Source organism: Haliotis asinina, chromosome 7, assembly GCF_037392515.1.
Source record: "Haliotis asinina isolate JCU_RB_2024 chromosome 7, JCU_Hal_asi_v2, whole genome shotgun sequence".
NCBI lineage: Eukaryota > Metazoa > Mollusca > Gastropoda > Lepetellida > Haliotidae > Haliotis > Haliotis asinina.
Genome location: NC_090286.1, coordinates 59,792,091 through 59,814,121, shown reverse-complemented (window position 1 = coordinate 59,814,121; position 22,031 = coordinate 59,792,091). Strand labels below are relative to the sequence as shown.

Below are 22,031 nucleotides of genomic sequence, written 5' to 3'. Positions count from 1 at the left end.
GGTTGCACCAATTGAAAACATCACTCAATTTTAAATGATGTACTAAACAAGTCTACATGCACCTTGACAAGTAAATCAATAACATTCAGATGTGGTCAAGGCAAGACGGAGCACACAAATGTCTTAGGACTCACTTCCCTTCTACCTATACAGTATGCGCACATTTATCACATCAATATTGACGCTTGATTCCCAAAGCCTTCAGTTATGATTGGATTCAGTAAGCTTTTACACTGCTTTTCGTCAATATTCCAGCAAGGGACACAAAAATAGGCTTCACACACTGTACTCACACAGGGAATCCAACCAGAGTCTTCAGCCAGCTTTTAATAGCTTGTTTCAATAGAAAAGCAAAGCCACAGGGTATATAAAAATATTTATTGTTAAAAAATGTCAAAGAAAAGATGATTCTTTCATACTCCATGTACTCACCCTGAAATGACAAAAAATGTGGTTACTACGTTTTCCCAACAACAGATAACATGTAACATTCAACAAACTATTAAACAATGCATGCAAATTTTGAATGTAGTTTAGGCGATTCTTGAGTACTTCAAATACAAATCGTAATTTTTGGAGCATCAAGCAGATATTTCAATGCTTTTTCAGAGTTGATTTGATCATGCCTACTGAGAGTTACTGTACAGTTGCTTCGTACATGTAAATTAAACAAACTGAATTAAATCACTGAATTAGTGGCACCTACTCCTCATAAAAGCATAGATATTCACAAAAAGTTGATTTGAACTATCAAGTTTATGAAATAATTGAAATAACACACAATATTTTTCCATTTGTTTGTTTAGTTTATTTCTTTATGTGTGTAAGTACTCACTTCGTTGCCAAAACAGTATTTGGCAAATAGAAACATGGTTAGTTACAACATCCTCATGTGCCGAGGCGAGCGTCTCACTTTACCTGTTTGAAATTACATGTATCCATGGTAACTTCTATGGTTTGGGGGCTGGTTAGCTGCATACTGCTTCATATTCTTTGTAATAACAGGAACTCAGACTCTAATGTCTGTCTTTCTTCATTATGATGCCTGGGTATGATTTCTCTTGGATTCATATAGCACACAAGGCCATAGGCAGTTCAAATTCACAGTTGTGTTTGATGGAGTTTTTTCCACACTTATCTCAACCAGGAGGCACCAACTTGTTCTAGGCATGGACTATGTTTTTTCAAACACATTTTACTTTGTGTTTATCTAGTTAACATGATTAACATATAATCAAAGCAAAAACAATCTAAAATTTACAATCAAAGTTTGAGAATGATTTTTATTTTCTCATTCAAGTAGTTCATATATGGGGAAAAATGCTTAAGATTAATCAGCTATGGAGTGGAATGTTAAAATAGCAAACACAAAGAAAAGATTAGCAAAATATTCTGTAAGTGAAAAGGTTGTCAACTTTCTTCAACAGTCTTCACAAATCTACAATGGTACGTATAAAGTTCACGTCAGTCGTAACATAATTTCTTTTAGTTTATTGACTTAGTTAGCTCAAGTTTATCATTTTCAAGTATCAAAGCTAAATTAGTTGAGTATTAAAGTATAACAAACGAAAGTATAAAATACTAAATGCATTTGTGAACGAAAATTGACAACCCCAGATGTAAATTTCAATTTAATAATTTCATTAAGTCCTTGACCATATTTATTTAGTTGCAACAAAGACAAATGATTTTAAAACATTTATTTTACACATTGAAAATGACTTACGATACAACATTGTAGCGTTTATAGCCTAGTTACAATTTCACATGACTTAAAACGCCTACTTTCAACAATGTCCAATGACTTTTTTTTAATGAACAGTTTATGTGGAATTAAGTGTAATTCTTAAACTGTATGAAAAATTGTTCACATCTTAAATGGTTTACAACCTAATTAAGACGACTTGAGTATCTCATAAGATTAAAAGCTGGCACGATAAAACTTGTACAGTCCAATTGTCCATGTACCTCAATTTGATACACAATGTCCACACAAGATGACCATGATGAATGATAAGACGTTGGGCGCCTACACCAACTGACTGGCGTTGAGATAGCACTTAATATCCTCCTCGCTGACTGTAGGGATGCGATCTGTACTGGCCCTTGGCTGCCCCACGTGGTGCAGACTTGACGGGACCAGACCCTGTGGCCCAACTATCACCTGAAAAGAAAACCACCAATTATCACCACTTAGAACAAAATTAACCAAAACAAACTCATTTAAGCTGAATAACCCTTCCAGCAACATATTTGTCAATATTTACAAGCTACATATTTTCTCACTAGTATCTTTCCTCACTGATCACAACCAAGTCTACACCAGGAATTCGGTGTTAAGATACAGAACATTAAAGTTAGCAGATGAAGTGTGACAAATATAGGAGACTACAAGGACTGACAAAAGCCCAAGCAGCACTATGACATTGTCTTGCTCTGAGACTGAATGCTGGAAGTGTGGACACACCCAACAACCAGAAAAACACTGGAGTCAGCAGTATGTACGACGGAAATATCCGCACACTGAGGCACAGTCATATGAACAATTTCTTGAAGATATTGTATTTCCAAACATAATCTTTCATTACCCTGAAAACCCATTATGAAATTAAAAAATATCATTTGCTTAACCAAAAAATCATACATGCTACCCAAGATAAAAACTATCCCCACATCATACAACAGCTGTTAACTTGATACCTTTGGGAGTATCCACAACCTACTAAAATCAATGTATGAAGAAAATATGACCGGCGAATAGGATACAATGAGCCAGAGAACAGAATATATGCTGAAAGTTTCAGACTGGAAGGGTTACTAAGAGTTTAATTGCTACTAATTTTACAAACTGTTCCATCCTGCATTCTTTCCTGAACAGGGAGCCCTGACATCTAGTGATGAAAGCAAGGCTATGAACCTGTAGTCTCACCGTAGTCTTCATAACCACCTGCAGCTGACCCTGATCCATGCCCATAATCAAAATACTGGGTGTCACTGAAATAAACATAATATACGACAATTACTATTATTGTTTTAATTGGATGTACAACTTCAGTTCAAGAAAATATTACAGAAAAATGTCTATGATTTTATATGCAAGATATAAATGTAGTCATCGCTTGTCAAAGTAATACACCCCGGTGTGCCGCAGACACCACTATGTGTTGAGAATCCACCTCTAATACCATAATCGATTATCGATGTCTTCTGTTGATCGATTATCGATAAATGATTGACTGCAAGTACAGAATTATTAACACAACACCATGCAGCTGTTGAGACGATTGCTATATAACCCCTTGTACTCAAGATATGTCGTGACACGAGATCGTAACTAGAAATGGATTAAAAAAACCCACTGAATACAAATATGAATTTAGATCACTATTTTTACAGTTAAATGATGTGTATGTAAATTGTTTGTCAGCGAAAACAGAATTGTTGAACTCAAGCTCTATGTGTCAAATTCGATGCAGAAATCAGAACAGAACAGATATTATATCTCAGAGCAGAAGTGACAAATATCAATAAAGCTATCGATTTCCCACCTTGTTTGTGAATTCAATGATAACGGAGCCTTCCACTAACAAAATGTCTTCTCAAAGAAAATATGCAGGAAAGAAGGCATTTTGCCGAGTCTGATCAATAAAATTGCTTGTTTCCATTACCTGTTATCTTTACAGGAGTATTCAGTTTTTAGAACCATGTTCATTTCATAACAGTCATCTGCAAAACCGCAATCAATGCTTGCATACTCAACCATAATTCTAGGAGAACAAATATGGAACATCAAAAGATGAATAACCAAGTGTTTGATCGAACGGTGCACCACTTTCACAGCCTCAATAAATCTACCTAAAGTGAGTGAGTTTACTTGTACACAACACTCCACAACATTCCAGTCATATCCTGGCACTCTGTAAATAATCAAGTCTGGACCAGGCAATCCAGTGACTAACATCAATCTGCAAAATAGGAATCGATGACATGTGTCGAGGCTAACCACCCGATCCTGTTCACTGAAGATACATTTTAACTCAGAGTGAGTGAGTGAGTTGAGTTTTACGCCGCACTCAGCATTATTCCAGCTATATGGTGGTGGTCTGTAAATAATCGAGTCTGGACCAGACAATCAGCGGTCAACAACATGAGCATCGATCTGCGCAATTGGGAACCGATGACATGTGTCAACCAAGTCAGCGAGTCTGACCACCCGATCCCGTTAGTCGCCTCTCATGACAAGCTGAATCGCCTTCTATGGCAAGCATGGGTTGCTGAAGGCCTATTCTACCCCGGGACCTTCATGGGTTTTTTAACTCAGACCATCATGGGTCACATCTTTACAAAAGAAAATAGATGGAAGTACAGTCTGAACATTTTGAGTTACATGTTATTTTAAAGGACAAAACAAAATAATAGAAAGAAACATTAACATAATTACCCTCCTACTTCTTCTTCATTGAAGTACTCAGCGCTATGTCCACTGTATCTTTGTCCACCATAGCTGGAGTCATACTCAGGCTCAGTATACTGCTGTCCATGGCCATAGTCTTCATAACCACCCTGGGCAGAGTAATCCTGCAAAACAAACACAGACATACAAAAACAAAAAACACAAATGTTAAGATGCCACCATTATTAAATAGAAAAAAAGAAAACAATCCACAAAACACTGACAATGGTAAGTTGAAACATCTATTGCCAATGATGATTACTCAATTTCATCACCTACCACTAAGATATGATAGACACTTCATTGCTTAACTGCAAAATATCACCATTAAACATTCTCTCTATAATAATGGACCTGTTCTGTGTACTCACACCTCCACTGTAGTCATCATAGGTCTGTTGTACAGGCTGTGGTGGTGCCACTGGGCGTCCACGGGGAGCACCCATGCCCCCTCGTTGGGTTTGCCCTCCACCACGTGACATACCACGAGATGGTGGGCCACCACGTGGTGCTCTCATAGAAGGTCCACCTCTACTGAAACAGAAGCAAATCTTTGTAAGTGAAGTGAATATCCTTTTTCCTGAAGTGACAGAAAAGTAGTAAATAGTAGATTATCTTGGATTCTTCAGTAACTAAAATACTGTAGCATCTGTCAATTCAAAACCCTTATACAAGTAAATGGAACTACACCAATGTAAACAGTCATGTAAGAATGTTATGTATAAAAGTTACCTTGCACCAGATCCTGATGAGCCAAGGTGCCCTGCTCCACGCCCTCCTCGTGGGGCTCTGTGATAGTTTGATTCCCTGGCAGATGAAGTAGATATTGTCACAACTATATTCACACAATCCTATCATGTACAGTAACAGTTTACTATGCGATGCCATTCATAAAGGTGACAAATTCAACATCCAGAATTATCCTTTCTCAGCATAGTACAGGTTGTAGCATTCTGAATAGGCTCACATTCTAGAAGGTAGTAAACCCAAAAGAAGTACTAGAATCTGTGCTTAAAAGAGTCCAATCATAAGTTTAATACAAGTTGTGTGGAAGACAATTAAATGAAACCAAAAATAATTTTCATTATTGCTACATTAACTATGTCATCACTACTGACTCCCAAACCATCATGACCATGGCCTCCTAGTCAATGGCCATAACATATCCTCCAAAACACAACCCCAAAAAGGAGTGATCTACAAGGTTGTGAATGTGGAGACTCCTATATAGGTGAAACCTCCCGGTCTGTCGACATCCGCATAAGACACAAAACCTAAGACACAAACAGAAAATCAGCACTTTCCCATCAACAGAAATTCCCTACTCTTCAAGTCTTAAGAGTCCAAAATTATATCAACCAAAAATCTAGACTTCACAAAAAGAACTTTATTGGAAGCCATCCAAATCCACTGCCAAATACCTTTGATCAACAGAGACCAAGGTTACTACATACCATCAATCTATGAAGAATTTATCAAACAATAGGCTATAAATGCACAACTTAATCCGCTCGTATATTAGCTTCCTCAATCATTTGTTCCCAGTCCCCCATTGTCATCTCTTTTCCTGGTAGCTTGAAACCAAAATTCAAGTGGAACTGAACTGTGTTCACCCGGGATAATGAATTTTGCTCACGATTTTGTGATTTTAGGTTCTGAAATGTTTCATAGCTTGTTTTAATGGTTTGATTTGATGAATTGTGGTCACTTTGTTTCTGTGTGAATACAAGGATCAGTATGATGTGCTTGGGACATCATTCACCAGTACAAGGAAAGGATATACTGGAGATGTAGGTACACCCAAGTGCCTCTCCTGCTACTTTGAACACCAAGAATGACATCCCTGTCAAGTTTGCAAGAGCACATAGCCACCAATACGAGAGAGTGTGTCCATGCACCACAAACCACGCTGAAGAAAGACACAGTAGACTGAATAAGATTGGTGGCCATCCTCCTCCATCCTAATTTGTATAAACTTTGGTCTATTTTGCAGAGAGAACAGATAAATGTAGATGTAAGATTTATTTAGCTGAATGTAACTAGTGTTTCGAGGCTAAGAAAGAAGTACAGGCAACTCCAGAGACTTGAGATGTTCAAGACAGAATTAAGCAGCACAGGGTGTATAATGTCGCATACTGAATGACACTAAAATGAGTCCTAATTGACAACGACATAGATGCACAAGTTTTCATAAACGAGTGCATTCTTTTGTTTGTGGTGATTTTGAAATAATATATTGTGCACATATCTGACTTTTTGTCTTCATTAACCTTATATTGTTATGAGATGGTTAAAATTTTGCCTAATGGCAACCTAAAATCTGACACAAACTGTAGCTTAATTGGCTATAGGAAAGTCCATCAACCACATCGTTACACGCGGTTGATTTTGAGATACAGTGAGCCTTTTTTTGAGCTAGCCAGGAATGAAACTCCTAATTATGTACCTGTTCTTACTCAAAATGTTGTTGCTAATGTTATCTGCTGTTTGACAAAACATACTATGTATGTATGCCTTTCATTATCTGGTTGTATTCACTTTTAGCTTGATAATAGTGCAAGAACCTACATCGAAATATTGCTCTATGCAATAAATAAGTTGTCATCCATAAATATGTATGTTTCATTTCAAAAAGGGAAGGGGCCTTAAAGCAGAATGCAATGCTAGTACAACTCATATGACAAATATAAAAATTGAAATAATCCCATTACCTGGGAATCAAATCGCACAATAGTTCCAAGATGTGCTCTTCCAAAGTCCATGTCTAAGAACATTTAATCCAATTACACATTTTAACACACTATTGCGGGTGTGATCATGAATGCTCTGACAAAATTTACCCAGATCCTGCAGGTGGGGTCATGAGTGCACCTCCACGCCCTCCACGAGGAGCACCTCTGAAGTTAGGGCCACCAGGAGGTCCTCCAGCACCACCACGCCCACCACCACGGGGTGGGGCCATACCCTTCTCGCCATTCGACATAAACATCATATCTTGGAGTTGTTGCTGACGGATATCATCATTGTATTCCTGTCAAGGCAAACACTGCATATTTAGATTAAGTAATAGATAATGAGTGATGTAGACAGAAATAAGTTTGATTTAATCACCTTCAAAATCTCTGCACTGCATTCCGGTAGATGTTTCACATTGGATATGGTCAACTATTGACTAGTGAAACTGAAGTTTCATTTTTGAAACGTACTTGCATGACCGATTACAAGCTAAATTGAAAAGATTCTGTTGGATTTTGAAATAAATTTTACTTACTGGCTGTAAGAATTTCTTCAGTTCTCCTATTGCATGTGTCAGTCTACCGTAGTTGTCAGTCATTTCAGAGAACACCTCTACAAACACATGCAGCTCATCATTGAGGTGGGCATACTTTCCACCTTCCTTTCGCAGTTCATCTTCCTGAAACACATGAAAGTACGTATGCAATAAGAAATGGACAGCCCTTAAGTAAAAACTGATTATCGCCAATAGGGTAGGCTATCAAAACAGATCATAGATATTCATAACAGGTCAGGAAATATCAAGTGATTCTTACTGTTACCAGAAAGATGACAGCTGGAGGCTTCATTTATCAAGGATACTTAAGTTCATTTTAAACAAACCAGCATTGTCACTAAGGTGACATAATCCCCCGTCGCATATTATCAAAAACTTAAAAAGAAATGAAGGTGAAAGTTTAAGATGAAGTAAAATGTCAACAAAAGCATTACTCTCAAACTCTTGATATCGTGCACTGCAGTTGTTCAAACACAAAAATATTTTGAATGAGTGAGTGAATGAGTTTAGTTTTACGGCGCACTCATCACTATTCCAGCTATATGGCGGCGGTCTGTAAATACTCAAGTCTGGAACAGACAATCCAGTGATCAACATGAGCATTGATCTGTGCAATTGTGAACTGATGACGTGTCAACCAAGTCCGCGAGCCTGCCCATCCAATCCTGTTAGTCGCCTCCTATGACAGGCAGAGTCACCTTTTGCATGGGTTGCTGAAGGCCTATTCTACCCAAGAACCTTCATGGGTCATTGGATATGAAGAAAATACTGTGAATGATGCTCAAGTTATCTATCAAAGTCCCTTTTTGACCTTCAGATGAATGTCAAGGTCACTAAACCTGACTGATCTTTCTTTTACTGTAATAAACGCTTCTTCAGAATTTTCCAATCCGTATGTACATACATACGGACAACAGATGGATGGAGCCTAATACTATATTAACAAAGAAGAAGCAAAGAAGCGAAAATTGTGGTAATTGCTTGACAATTGCTAGCTATCCAATATACCTTCAACTCTTTCTTGTATCTTTTTAGACTTGTGCATTTGGAAATAAATGCCATTTTTAAATGTATAAATGGTCACAGCTTTTCCCAGATAATGGTGGTGGCTTTCTGAATGTCAAGCGTGACAGCTGGACTTCTTTGATATCGCACTAAAACTCTGAAAATTGTTACTATTACAGTAACCTTATAAGGAATATATCTGCATTTGCAACAGGGGATATTCTTGGAAAAGAATTGGTACTTTTGATTGGTCAAGTTCAAGCATGTGATCTCAAGTAGCCAATCATGTCACAGCAATGGATACCAAACTTATGTACAGTAACTGTTAGATTTAGATGGATGGGGGTTTTAGAAAATTTATGTAAGTTTCATAACATTTTAAACAAATCATTTTTAACTCCAAATATTTAATTTTGTGGACCTCCCATGCTAGGTTGTTGGCTTTGTCGGAAAATGCTCATGCATATATATACATAAGCTTGTGTCCAAAAGAAATGATACCAACCATTTTTCAAAAATAGTTTATTGTCAAGTGGCTTTTTGGGTATGAAAACATGGTCACATGTATTGCACATCCCAAATACAGCGTACTCAATTGAAAACACAGGGAACAGTTGATCACTTCCACAAAAAAGTGAAATCCCTTTCTCCAGCATAAACTTATAAAACGGTTGAGCGTACACACTGAGATCAGAGCAACAAAAAAACACAAAGAAATACCACATTTGTCAGTCATCATGGAAGAGAGAGAGAGCCATTTGAATGGTGCAACAAGGAACCTAACAGCATTATCACCAGATGGTTGGGCTGCGTGTGCATCGCAGTCAGCAGGTTAATGCAGTGGTTACATCAGACAAGTCAGACTTCAGGCAGGCCTAGAAGCAGAAGACCACAAGTGACCACGCCCCATGAAGACTTATGTTTAGTTACTACACCTTAGGAACTGTCTCATCACGGCGGCTACAGCACTGGGCCATAGGATCAGTGGACAGACCATGTACAGAATACTCTGACAACATGGTATCTCACAATGTCATCCCTACCGTGGACTGCTCCTGATACTTTGACACCAGGCCAAGAGACTGATATGGGCCAGGCGAATTTCATGTTGGCAACAGCGGGACTGGGCACACATTCTTTTCTCTGTCGAGAGCAGATTCTGCAATGGTCAGCAGCTTGTGTACCGAAGATTTGGTGAACATTTGGCTCGAAATTGTGTTCACCAAGTCTGGGTGTTTGGAGGCAGAAGGCTAATGGTTTGGGGTGGGACAGTGGTGAGGTCAAAACGAGGCTTGTCGAAAAAAGCTGAATGCACAACGTTATCGAGATGACATCTCTCAAAAGAATTACACAAAGTTAAAATTTCTGCATTGCTTTGTTTTTACTTTATGTCATTTGCAAATGTGGTATCGTTTCTTTTGGACACTAGTTAATGTACACATTAAACATTGCATCCATGCATAAGATTGCAGCAACAAAAGTTAAAATATCAGTTTAGACTACATGATTACACAAAATTACTTCCTCAAAATTTTTTTGTCACTATTTGACCATTTAGAGGTTTAAGCATTCGCGAAGCATGTGTTCAAGAATCGTATTGCAGAAAATAGTTTCTAATTTTTAACCTGTTGATAAAATAAAAATATCATTTGATGTGCCTACACTAGAAATCCAGTCTTCTTTGAGAAGCATGTTTAGAAGTTGGTGAATCAGGTAAAGACAAAACTTTATGGATGAACAACTTCTTTAATCAGGTGGAGCGACATTTAGAGACATCGTCTTGTATTGTTGTTAAGCAAGTAAGAGGCAGATAAGACATTTATGGGTTTTACATGCTAGTGTGAGAACATGTGAGTTTATCTGGACCAGGGGCTGAGGCTGTTGTTTGTTGTTAGGGTGATTGATAGGTAGTATGGAATACAGGAGCAATCTGATGTTAAGGGATTACATGTAGAAGTCAGCGACAATAGCTGGCTTACAGAGGTGGCATACTTGTATAAAGATGTCCATACCTCCTGCCTTGTACATCCCTTTTGGCTTCTGTATACAGTCTGTTATGGCTTCTACATGTAAAATACTGTTCTGCCCAGTTAGTTCCTGTTGTTTTTGTTTGGTTAAACGGATTTCCATTTACTGTCAAACAAAAGCAGTTTAAGAAATCCATGTACAGAAATACATCCCCACTTGTAATGCAAGGAGCAGTTACCTTGGCCTTGTCTCTCATTGATCCCTTTCCTAGGATGGACATCTTGGTGCCCGTCTCCTCTTGGAGTCTCTTCAGGGAGCTTCCTTTGGGTCCCAACAACTTGCCAACAAAGTTGAACTGAAAGAAAGATCACAACATGAATACAAAAGTGCCCTGCCGCTTAAGTAGAATGAAATATTTGTTACATATTTACTACTTGGATTCAACACTTTCATTTGCCAAGCAAAACCTGTCATCCCTTTTTATCACTATTCCAAATAGAGTTTCTTGAATATATACTTTTGCTTTGCATGTATTTATGTTTGGCAAATTCGATACATTTTCTTTAGCTGTTCAGGTAACATTCTGAAGCAAGATATTTTCAGAAGTGAGCAGTTTTTCTCATGACAAATACTGCATGCATTAAGTTTCCAGATAACAGTGCTTTTTTGCATCGAAGTCCTGCAGACATTGAAAATACTCAGATAATGGCTTGTTTTTATACAATTTAGTGATGTTTTGCATTCCCCTCCCCATGTGATTCTCAAGTATACAAAGCTGGTTTCATAAGGACACAAGATTCAGAAAACCCATAATACAGATACAAAGATATATGATGAGAAACCAAGTGACAAACCAAGCATTGCTTTTCACTCATTTTGAGCTTTTGAAAATGCACATGAACTAGATCCAACATGTTAATGTGTACTCTCAATGACAAATGACATCAAATAAACAACTTGATCACTTATATTCTGTATTTTTAACAAGCTAAAATTTTTCTCAAAGGTCAGCCAAGTATGTCCTAAGGGAAAAATATCTCTCCTTTTGTCTGTATGATGAGTGAGTGAGTGAGTTTAGTTTTACGCCGCACTCAGCAATATTACAGCTATATGGCGGCGGTCTGTAAATAATCGAGTCTGGACAGACAATCCAGTGATCAACAACATGAGCATCGATCTGCGCAATTGGGAACCGATGACACGCGTCAACCAAGTCAGCGAGCCTGACCACCCGATCCCGTTAGACGCCTCTTACGACAAGCTGAGTCGCCTTTTATGGCAAGCATGGGTTGCTGAAGGCCTATTCTACCCCGGGACCTTCATGGTTCAGTCTGTATGATGACTTCCATATACAATATATTCTTTGTTATACTGACCTGTTACACAATGGGCCCCTGGATTTTATGGTGATGGGATGCATGAGAGCACTGGAAAAATTAAGCAAGACCAGGCAATACTGGTTTAAGGACAGAATGGGTGACAAATGGCACTACTACTCACTCGGGGGTGTTCTTTCACTGGAATGCGCACTCTGACAGACATGGGCTGGGGGTTGTTTGGATGCACATCAATCCACGGGACAACTCTCTCCTTTGCCTCTCCTTTCTCTATTCTGCTTATTTCTGTAAACATAACACATCGTAAAATGAATTTTACAACCTAATGTTATAGGAAGGTAACTCCTGAAAGAATTCAAAGCATCAGTATTTTAGCAGAGTCTTGACAATACAATGAAAATTTGTAAATGGCCAAACTGCAACCAGTTAAGCATACATGCTGGTTCAGATGACAACTTTTTTCCAAATCTTGTACAAACACCTATTATGGTAACAACGGATTAGATGCACTGAATTTGGCATTTTGCAAAAACTAAAAGTAGCATTACATTTTCTGTAGTGACAATATGAATATATGTCCGTTTGTTGAAAAAACTAAAACAACTCTGACCCAGACAAAACAACCTTCTGGTTTCTCGGTTATACTAAGGTAGGTGAGCACCCTGTTTTTGAAGGTACATATGGACCAAGGACACCACCCTTTCTATGTCACACTTCCACTTTGCAAGTGGTAGATGATAATTAGAGTAACAACATAACGTACTTCATTTGCACTTTGATCAACGAAAATCAGGCAAAATAAGGCAAACTGGGAACATGGACGTCAACATGTATCCAGAAAAATACTACAGAAGTCTGAGTCAAAACAAATTCTGTTTTGAACAAGATCTGGCTATATTTGCAGAGCTCCAGATTATTTTTCAAGCAACTGAAAATTTACTCCCATGTCTGTTGATGAATGAGTAATTTTTTAAAAACTAACTAGCATTTAGTCTCACACTAAATTGAGTACTTTTACACAGAGTTTCTACTCCTTTTTGGGTACTTAGCTCTTTTAAATGTACAAATATTAAGTAAATGTATAAATACATATGCATCTCAATAGACTGAATGTTTTCAGACACTGTCATTTGCCAAACATGTGGCAGCCATTTCTAAATACTCAACATGGAGTAATTTTTACAAGAGTAAACCCCGGACAGCAGCTACGGTAATAATAGTATATGTATATATATGCACTGCCTACATTAACTCTTGCTGTTTCAGAGTTTGGGCGCCACGACGAATCATACGCAAGTAAATATAGTTGATCGAGTAAAGTATGCAAGCTATTATAGACCTATTTGGTTATAAGTGATTCTGTATTTTTGTATTCCTTGATTTGTACATGCACCTTAACTGGAGCTGTGGGTTTTATACGTTTTGACAAAGCAAAAAATTGGCCTAACTTCACAACTTCTTTAGGTTAGCTAGTGCAGTGTTTCTGTTTACCAGTAATTACCAGCATTTTACCAATAAAATATGCCCTGTACGGTACCAGTAATCTCAAACACTGCTGGTTCAGTGCACTGGTGAAAATCATATGCAGTTAGTTTGCCACTAGACTTGTGATAGTAATCATACATTAAAAACACACTGAGTTCTAAAATCATCTGACTTTATGGTCTCATCAATACAGACAAAAATAATGGAAAAACCTGTGAGCTATATACAGAAGTCAAAGTAACCTTAACATGCCAAGGTTCAAAGATTATGATACATAGACTGAGTCCATTTTAATATCCCATGCAAAACATGGTGGGAGGGGCTAATTATCTTCATACCAAATTATCACAAAGGTCACAAGCAACCCAAAACACAACTTTGCAGATTCTGATACCTTTCAGTTTGGACTTGCAGAAATAAGTTATCAAAAATGCAAATTTAACTGATGAAGTTGTAAAAAGAATCTGAAATCTGAGTTCAAACGATTCACTAGGGGCCTGTTTAATCATTGCGAATCTGGTTTTGATTTCTGCAACTGGTGTCTCTTGTTATAAACAACTGTCTACCTTCCGGTATATAGTTTCAAGTGAAACTACTTTGCACTTCTATAAATGAGTGGATGTTTTACCATCCAGTTTCAAAATGGACACCAAGAAATGGTTGAGCTACTATATATGTCAAACGAACTGGATGAAAGCATTGCCAAAGGTAATATTTTTGGTCATATCATCAGAGAATTAACAAACAATAAAGAGAAGAGATTAGGCTCACACTTGAACCTGAAATGCGACTCGCCAAAAATACAGCAAATGATGCATGCAGGGATTGTTGCTGCATTCAAAGTTAGTGAACAAGCAATGTTTCTTGTGATTAAAAGCATCTTGGTTCTGTAGTAATAAATATACACTGGTCCCATACTTGGTTGAAAAATTTACAAACCAAGTTTTCAAGAAAGTGTAGCATTACAAATACTAATTTCATTACTTAGAGTTGCTCAGCTTGAAAACTGAAATATTTTAATACATGTCTATGGAAACATAGAAAAATCTAAAATAATCAATGGAAGAATCCTCCACAACATAATTGTCTGCATCTAAGATGCTGCCATCACTATCATCATAGCAGTCCTCATCATCCCCTGCCTCATATGCATGTTAATCTGTCTGCTCATAATCGCTAAACACATCAAGTCAGGATTCAGGGAACATGGTCAGCTCCTCTATTATTAGCCAGAAGGTCCAGCTTTGTTTAACATATGACGACCGGAGCAAAGCTCAACAAGCATATTGCTAGCCAGCAGGCAGTTATTTCGAACATTGCATGCATGAAGCATTTTCCCCAGCCATAAACCAGTACAATATATCCAATATGTTCCATAATTTATGCATGGGTAGCAATTTCTTGCTGAAGACACTCAGCATAGTATACTTAATCGAAAACTTGAGTAAATCCTAAAGTTTGTTTCTGAGGAAGGAATCCATTATTGTAATATGATTGTCTGCCTCAAGTCCTTCTAGCACATTGACAGAAGATGCGTCATTAAAAACCAATCTTTATCCAATAAAATCACTTCCAATAACTGTGAAAATACTCTTGGCATGGGTACAGAGCATTCAAATGATACCCACCTTTAAACGCATTGCCTCATGTTATTCATATGGAGGTCATAAAACAGATTTTCTGCTGTTGTGTCATGCCATCAAACTATTGAAATCAGGAAATAAATGACCTTACACATTATATAAGGAATCTTTTTATAATAACTTTTATAATAGAAAAAGCACATACATATTATGACGTCACAAATGAAAAATTGTTTTTCTTTTTTGTGGTTTATCTGGACATTATGTAAGCTTGCAATTTCATTAACAATAGATTTATTTAAATTATAGCTGTATTATCTGAATATGAAAAAAATAAAGTTCATATTTAAAAAGAGCAAGATTAGACCTTCGAATGGTGTTTGATAAGTGGTGTCAATATCATTTTACAAGCTCACATTTTCCTTGATAAATAGACACCTTATCACTTTCTCACAGTGGTGTTTTTGCATTCCAAGTTGCTTACTAAGCCAGTTTGCTGAAAGACTTCTACTATCCTACTTATGTAATTCCTGCTTTGGACTGTTTCCATTCTCGCTATTTATTAAATCATAGTCATTGTGGCTTGGCTGGTCGCACACAATTTCATGGTTCATTAGGAAAATATTGCCAGGAACTTGTCAGTATTGACCCTTCCATGTCGAAATTGACTTATCTGTAAAGGGGTCACGGCTGTGTAAGTGTTGGCAGAACACTGATAAGGGACAAGTGTAAAAAATCCATTTAAATTTCAAGTTAAACAAGCAGTTTCTACAACTCTAATTCAACCGCAACCTTGGCTTGTGCTTTTGTTACATTTTGGGCGGGGTGGAGGAGGGGCGTAAACTATCAAAAGAAATAGTGGCCAGTCTTGAAACATTTGGGCCACTAAAGATTCCTATCACTGAAGACCACATCTTGAAACATTACTTTGACATTAACCTGGAAGACTTACACTCAAAAGTAAAAAGGTTATCTTTTGACATGTCTCAAATTACTTTTGAAAATGGACCAGAGGTACACATGTCATGAAATGAAATGATATGGCAACATGTTGGAAGAAGTAAGTGTTACTGTTAGCATACAGAATGAACAAAATAATGGAAACTAACAAAGAAATCAATTTTTCAATTGGCTACAACCACTACTGAAGTGTGGCGGCAGCTGCACCGCAGAAGAATGCTACAACTGCTGAAGGTGCAGTTAATAGTAGTTGACAGGTGGATATGCTGACCCAAACACCAGTCACTAAAGTTTCCCTTTCAATGACAGTGTGTGAGATAATGCTGGGGTGTGAGCGGCAAAATACAAATGATCATGGACTATTGTTGAGTCCATGATGTGACACCTGTTAATTTTGCAAAGATCAGTATTTTCTTCCTCACTCACTTGCTAAGAATACATCTGTGTAGGATAGTGGTGCGAATTGGTTAAAATCTCAACTCAACGAAAGCACTAGAATCTGCACTTTACCAAGAGTAATCCCAAACATAACAATACTAAGTTTCAGATCCTAATGCACAAATGTACAATACATTTTTGCTTTTCTGCAAATTGTAAAAATGGCTTACTTCTAAATATAAATGTGGTCAGAATAAACTAACAAAGTATATTCAGTTACTTAGCCATCAACGCTTTAGATACATATGTATTAGGGCTGTGTATTAGCAATTGTATTGTGAATTTATTTTGCATACAATCAACTATGAAGACACTAATTCCTGTACCCATGTTGCAGAATGTATTGAATCTGCAATATATTGAGTATAATTGTTTCATAGTGACTTGCTACATGTCAATCCTATTATCTACACAAGTCCCTAATCATGTAATTGTTCTGATAACAGCAATCTCAAAATTAGTTCACATAGTCATGGATTTTATTTTCTCTTTTATAGCATTACAGTATGCCGTTTTGTCGCTGAATAACCAAGGAAAACATACGTTGTGAATAAAGTGTGTATATTTTACTTTAATTTAAGTTCTGCTCTGGAAACAAAATGATTACACACAGGACCAACAAGGTGATGACTGTATCCCATGGTATTACATAATTTTCACTAAGTGATCATTTGGGATTTAATGGTTTCATTTTCCTCACCAAAAGTGAACAAATTACTGTCACTTCTTCTGTCTTTAGTTTTTGTATTGTGACAGTGCTATTTTTGTAGAAATTTTCACATGAAACTATGGGCAATAAAAATCAATAAACAATATGTTCTTTGTCAAGTTCCATATAAGATAATGCCATTTTTCTTACATCATCATCACATGTTGAGAAAAATCATTGAGCATAGCTACCCAATGTCAATGAAAACTACTAGCTAACTGATGAGTACCACTATCATAATTCCTGTCAATGGTAAACGTGATGCTGAAACACTGGGATTCTGCACCGCAAGTACATTTTCTGACTTCACCCTGGGAGTTGCTGTACCTTGTGAACTGTTTGCAGTTGATACCACCAATGTGTAGCACATTAAGTAGAAAGCTGATTCTCGTCATACTCTACTTTTGTTCAGTTGCTTTTACTTATCAATTGGGGCATTTTGCAATCTGTATAGTGTCTACTGGACAGATATTCAAATGTTTAGAATCTGCTTTGGTGCTTTGCATCTGTATTTGTTATCTTGTTACAACTTACATTTTCCCCATTATGAAATAGACACTCAGTAGTTCAGCTAGCTAAACGTCATGTTCCTGCCAAGGCATACACCAACTGTTAGCCCTAAAATGCACAAGCTTATCAGCTGCCACTGTTTTGCCTTAAGTTTAAGTCTTGAAATGATTTGATGTAGCTTAACTAGTAACTGACTACCAGGAATTTTGGTAAGCGAAACTGCTATTTACAAATTATTTCCCTTGGTTGTAATCACACGGCATCTAATCTCTGCATGCATACAAATAAATATACAACACAAATCCTTGTTCAAATAAATACATAATGGGACTTGTTATTATAGCAGTAGTTACTGCTATTGCCATCCTTATTTTGCTATAACTATAATGCCTATCTCAAGACACTTAAGTTAACAAAGGTGCAAGAAAAATTTGAAACCAAATTGTGACCCCTTGGAGTGTGACAAAGGCATAAACATAATCAAAAAGACTACTGCAGGTGCTCAGTTAAAATAGTTGCGGTTTTCTCTTGATCCTCATTATATGAAATCGTTGATGTTTTTGCCGAGCTGGCCCTTTTATTCTGCAGGATATTAAGCGTACGCCTTTCTTCGTGTATTTTCATAATAAATTCCAAGACTGGAACAGAAAAGAGGTATTTCCTCGTAAATGTAACGGCAATTACGAAGGGATTACTGTAAATGCAATTAAACCAGCGTCTGGATATCAAAGACTTCACACTTTTTCTGAACAATGGGGAAGGGACAACATGGCCGAGCACATGTCGGCGCACCCCAACCCAATTTTACTGGTTATCTTACCTGATTGAAGCAAGCGCCCGGCATGTGAATTTGGATTTGTTTGACGGGATTCGAGACGAAGTTCTTCAAGATAAGTAGTGTTGTCCTGCCCATCCCCAATCCTCATCTTAGAATCGTTGTTCGACATTTTCTGAAAATGTAACGCTACTTTTCTGACCCTAGTAGAACAAACCGGCTTCTTCCCCTGTGGATGAACTGAGCTCTTATACCGCGTTACCTCCGATGTAGTGCGTGACCAAATAGGTCGCACTAAACATTCACTCACTGCAACATGCAAAGTAAGGCTGCGAAATTTCCGTGTACAGTTAAGTGCTTCATTAAATAAGTATATTTATGCAGCGATCACATGAGTAATCGGTTTTTATTCTGTGGAGAAAAAAGTATTTACAATTTTGCGTATTAATACAATACCACGGAGGGGCCACCTGCCTGGAAAATCGAATTTCAAGAACGATAACTCCACTGCTTTGCCAATGTGTATCGCGATGGATACGCTGCATTCGCACCAGTTTATCACGAAATTGCTTTCATTTAATTTTCATTTCAGCTGTTCTTCATGCTCAAATGTAGGATATGTTTAAACAGCAAGTGTAAATACCATTTTCTCTACAGTAAAAATAACTATTTCGGAGAACATATTGACTTCAGTATTGCTTTTAGAGGAGAGACTATACTTGGCACACTTTTTTTTTTCTTGCTCTTTCCCTTTCACTGACAGGTAATGTGTAAATAACATATATGAATGTTAAGAGTGTTATGATGAAAGTGACCATATATATATATGTATATGTGTATATAGCATACTTGACCCCCGCGCGTATACAAACAAAAGGAAGACTCATTTCAATGTGATATTGGTGAGTGCGGCGTATGAGTAAAGCACAATTCTACGAGTAAAGAAGTGGTAGGTGTGAAAGTGGTCTTGCATTCTCAGGGGGACACCATTCGACTATACTTTCATAACACTGCCACAAACAAATCACACACCACTAATATTCCATCTGTTATTCCAGTACTAAAGAGACCGCATGCCTACAGAACAAAGTATGATAACAATGATGCCATACAATCACAAAGTGTGCAAACGGTGTTTTTTATGTTCAAAAGCATGGTGGAGATACATACAAAGGTTGCGAATATAAGCTGCATTACTGGAGTTGATTAACAAATTAATTTTAAACATGGTAGGCTATGAATGGTAATATTGTGATAGATATTTTGTCCTTAAGTCAGTGGAATAAGGACATATCAGCAAAACGAGGAACTCATTTTCAATGTACAAAAATTGCACAATCTGCTTTCACTCGGATTATAATATTTGCCTTTGTCGATCATAAGAAGAGCGTCTAAATCTGGATAATGAAAGGAGGAATTATCTGAGATCAATATCGTGGAGGTATTGCTCCGTAGTTTAAACAGATTCAAAAGTACTAAAAAAGTGGTTTGGGGCGACTGCATTAAGATGAATTCCAGGTCTGACTGTAAACATCTTGTTATCTTTGCGATAAAGCATTATAAAATGACTTTGGACAGGTAATCTTTTGTGACAGAAATATATCACTAAAACCCAAAAGGATTTAGTAAATGTATAACATTCGTTACCCATTTTGATTTGCCTTTTGTGTCAAATAAACTCCTCATCTGCTAACATTTCATGGGATACAGGCTTTACACAATATGTGATGGCTTTTATGTGTGCTTCTAAATAAAGTGGGAAGTGACCGCATTCAACATCTATAGATCACTACCCCCAGCACCTTTTCACAAGGTTACAAATGAACGTTTTCCAATGCTCGCAAACGGGAAATTCTGCAAACCTCTGCCCCATGTAGCAAAATTAGTTTAATTTTTGTATCAAATGTTTTCAAGTATGTTTCAAAATTTAGAACCCGTGAAGGTCCCGGGGTAGAATAGGCCTTCAGCAACCCATGCTTGCCATAAAAGGCGACTATGCTTGTCGTGGTATCTTCCCAAATGTCAGACGCGTCGACTGTCAGACGGATAATTATCAGATTAGTCATGGTTGGTTAGTCAAGCACTAATTACCTGTTTACCTTTCAGTAAAATGGAACAGACCACAACAAATGAAAACTTAGCAAGTCCCTGGAAAGTTTTAATAACCTTTGCTCTTTTATCATTTACATATCAAATGTAAAATATGGTGATTTGATGATTTTACATCACAGTCTTGTAAGCAAGTAAGTAAGTAATGTAAGCACCAACCAAATCTTAATTACATATCTTGTTAAGAAATGTAAGTACCAACTTTATTATTTAACAAAAGTATAACACTATTTACTATTTACATATATGTCACTCAGTAACGGAGTATTGTCTCCAATAATTATAGCACTATTCACTTTACATGCACTATTTACATATCAGCCACAATCACCTTCACAGTTCAATAGTTTTAGCCAAGTTTCAAGAGATGTCCTACAGCATCCAGGAATTAAATGGATGTCTTCTGGCCACTTGTCAGCTTATCTTTCAGACGAAGGAATCTCCCCTTTGATTCTCTGTACACTTTCTTCCTGGGTTAGGGAGTAGCACCAAAGTTAATCTGCTCCAGCATACCGCCTTCTGACTTCTCAATGCCTTGTATCAGGTCCACAAATCTATACAGGTTGGGATGCTGATGAGGTAGACTTCTGTTGATACGGGCATGGAATCCCACAAGATTGTTGTTTGTCCTTGGGCCAGCTGCGTGGTGATGGTTCCAAAGGCGTAGTGGGAAGCGGGCGTCAATCCATGTTGTCACCATGTAGTCGTTGAACTCCTGGGACCGTGCTACTTCAGGTGTTGCGTCCATCGTCTCCATCCAGGCATATTGCACATCGGGAAGTGGAAGTAGGGGAAGTCCAGCCGCTCTTCGAATCCAGCTCTGTATTTGGGGATCTTCCTTGTACGGGACAGCTAAGCCGAGGTCCTGGGTTTTCCTCCAGATGGCCTGGGTGTAGTGGAAGAAACACCCCTTGACGTCTGCTGCAGGAAACTCGGTCTCTGTGGCTCGAATGGCCGCCATCTCGAAGTCGGTCTGAACGGTAGCTGGAGCTAGGGGTCGGTTGAACATCTGCTGGACCTCTGTCTTCAGTAGGGTGAAGATCCTGGTGTATGTTGTCTGTTGTCGGTTGGGCAGCAGGGCGAAGACAAGCGGGTACATGGTGTATCCAATGCGGGCATGTATGGAGCAGAGTTGATTCCACGGATGCATGTCTTGACGATACAGTGTGTTGTCCCCCTGGTCTTATTCTTGGAGTATGTGAACCCATCAAGAAATACTTACTGGGTTCGTCTCTGAGACTGAATAAATTCCACTCTGCGTATGCCAGCCATAGCAGCGATATCGTACTGACTTTAGAGTTCATGTTATATATCACATGTGAGATTCAGCTTGAGTTGCGGAGAACTTTAAACCACTTACTCAAGTATATACAAAACAGTTAAAGCTTATTTAATCATGTTTACTGC

General features: G+C 37.7%; 2 protein-coding genes across 9 annotated transcripts; both read right to left on the bottom strand.

Moving 5' to 3' along the window:
* Nucleotides 1–363: 363 nt before the first annotated feature.
* Nucleotides 364–18,985, bottom strand: LOC137290524 (KH domain-containing, RNA-binding, signal transduction-associated protein 2-like). 8 transcript variants are annotated; one of them, XR_010957222.1, is made up of 11 exons: nt 18,561–18,785; nt 12,219–12,340; nt 10,957–11,073; nt 7,725–7,868; nt 7,294–7,484; nt 5,186–5,260; nt 4,825–4,987; nt 4,442–4,578; nt 2,918–2,994; nt 1,969–2,164; nt 364–433 (listed from the first exon to the last, which is right to left on the bottom strand). XR_010957222.1 is itself a non-coding variant. In XM_067821536.1 (10 exons), exons 1-10 carry the CDS (start codon nt 18,685–18,687, stop codon nt 2,061–2,063), a joined length of 1,254 nt encoding a protein of 417 aa, XP_067677637.1. In that variant the 5' UTR covers nt 18,688–18,985; the 3' UTR covers nt 1,266–2,060. The 8 variants fall into 8 exon arrangements, 4 of the variants coding, with proteins under 4 accessions (XP_067677637.1, XP_067677638.1, XP_067677639.1 ...); XR_010957223.1 differs by having other exon boundaries at nt 4,825–4,984; nt 18,561–18,780; XR_010957224.1 differs by having other exon boundaries at nt 2,930–2,994; nt 18,561–18,764.
* Nucleotides 18,986–21,099: 2,114 nt separating this feature from the next.
* On the bottom strand, nt 21,100–21,723 carry LOC137292109 (uncharacterized). The gene has a single exon (XM_067823650.1). The coding sequence runs from the start codon at nt 21,721–21,723 to the stop codon at nt 21,100–21,102; it is 624 nt and encodes a 207-aa protein (XP_067679751.1).
* Nucleotides 21,724–22,031: the final 308 nt, after the last annotated feature.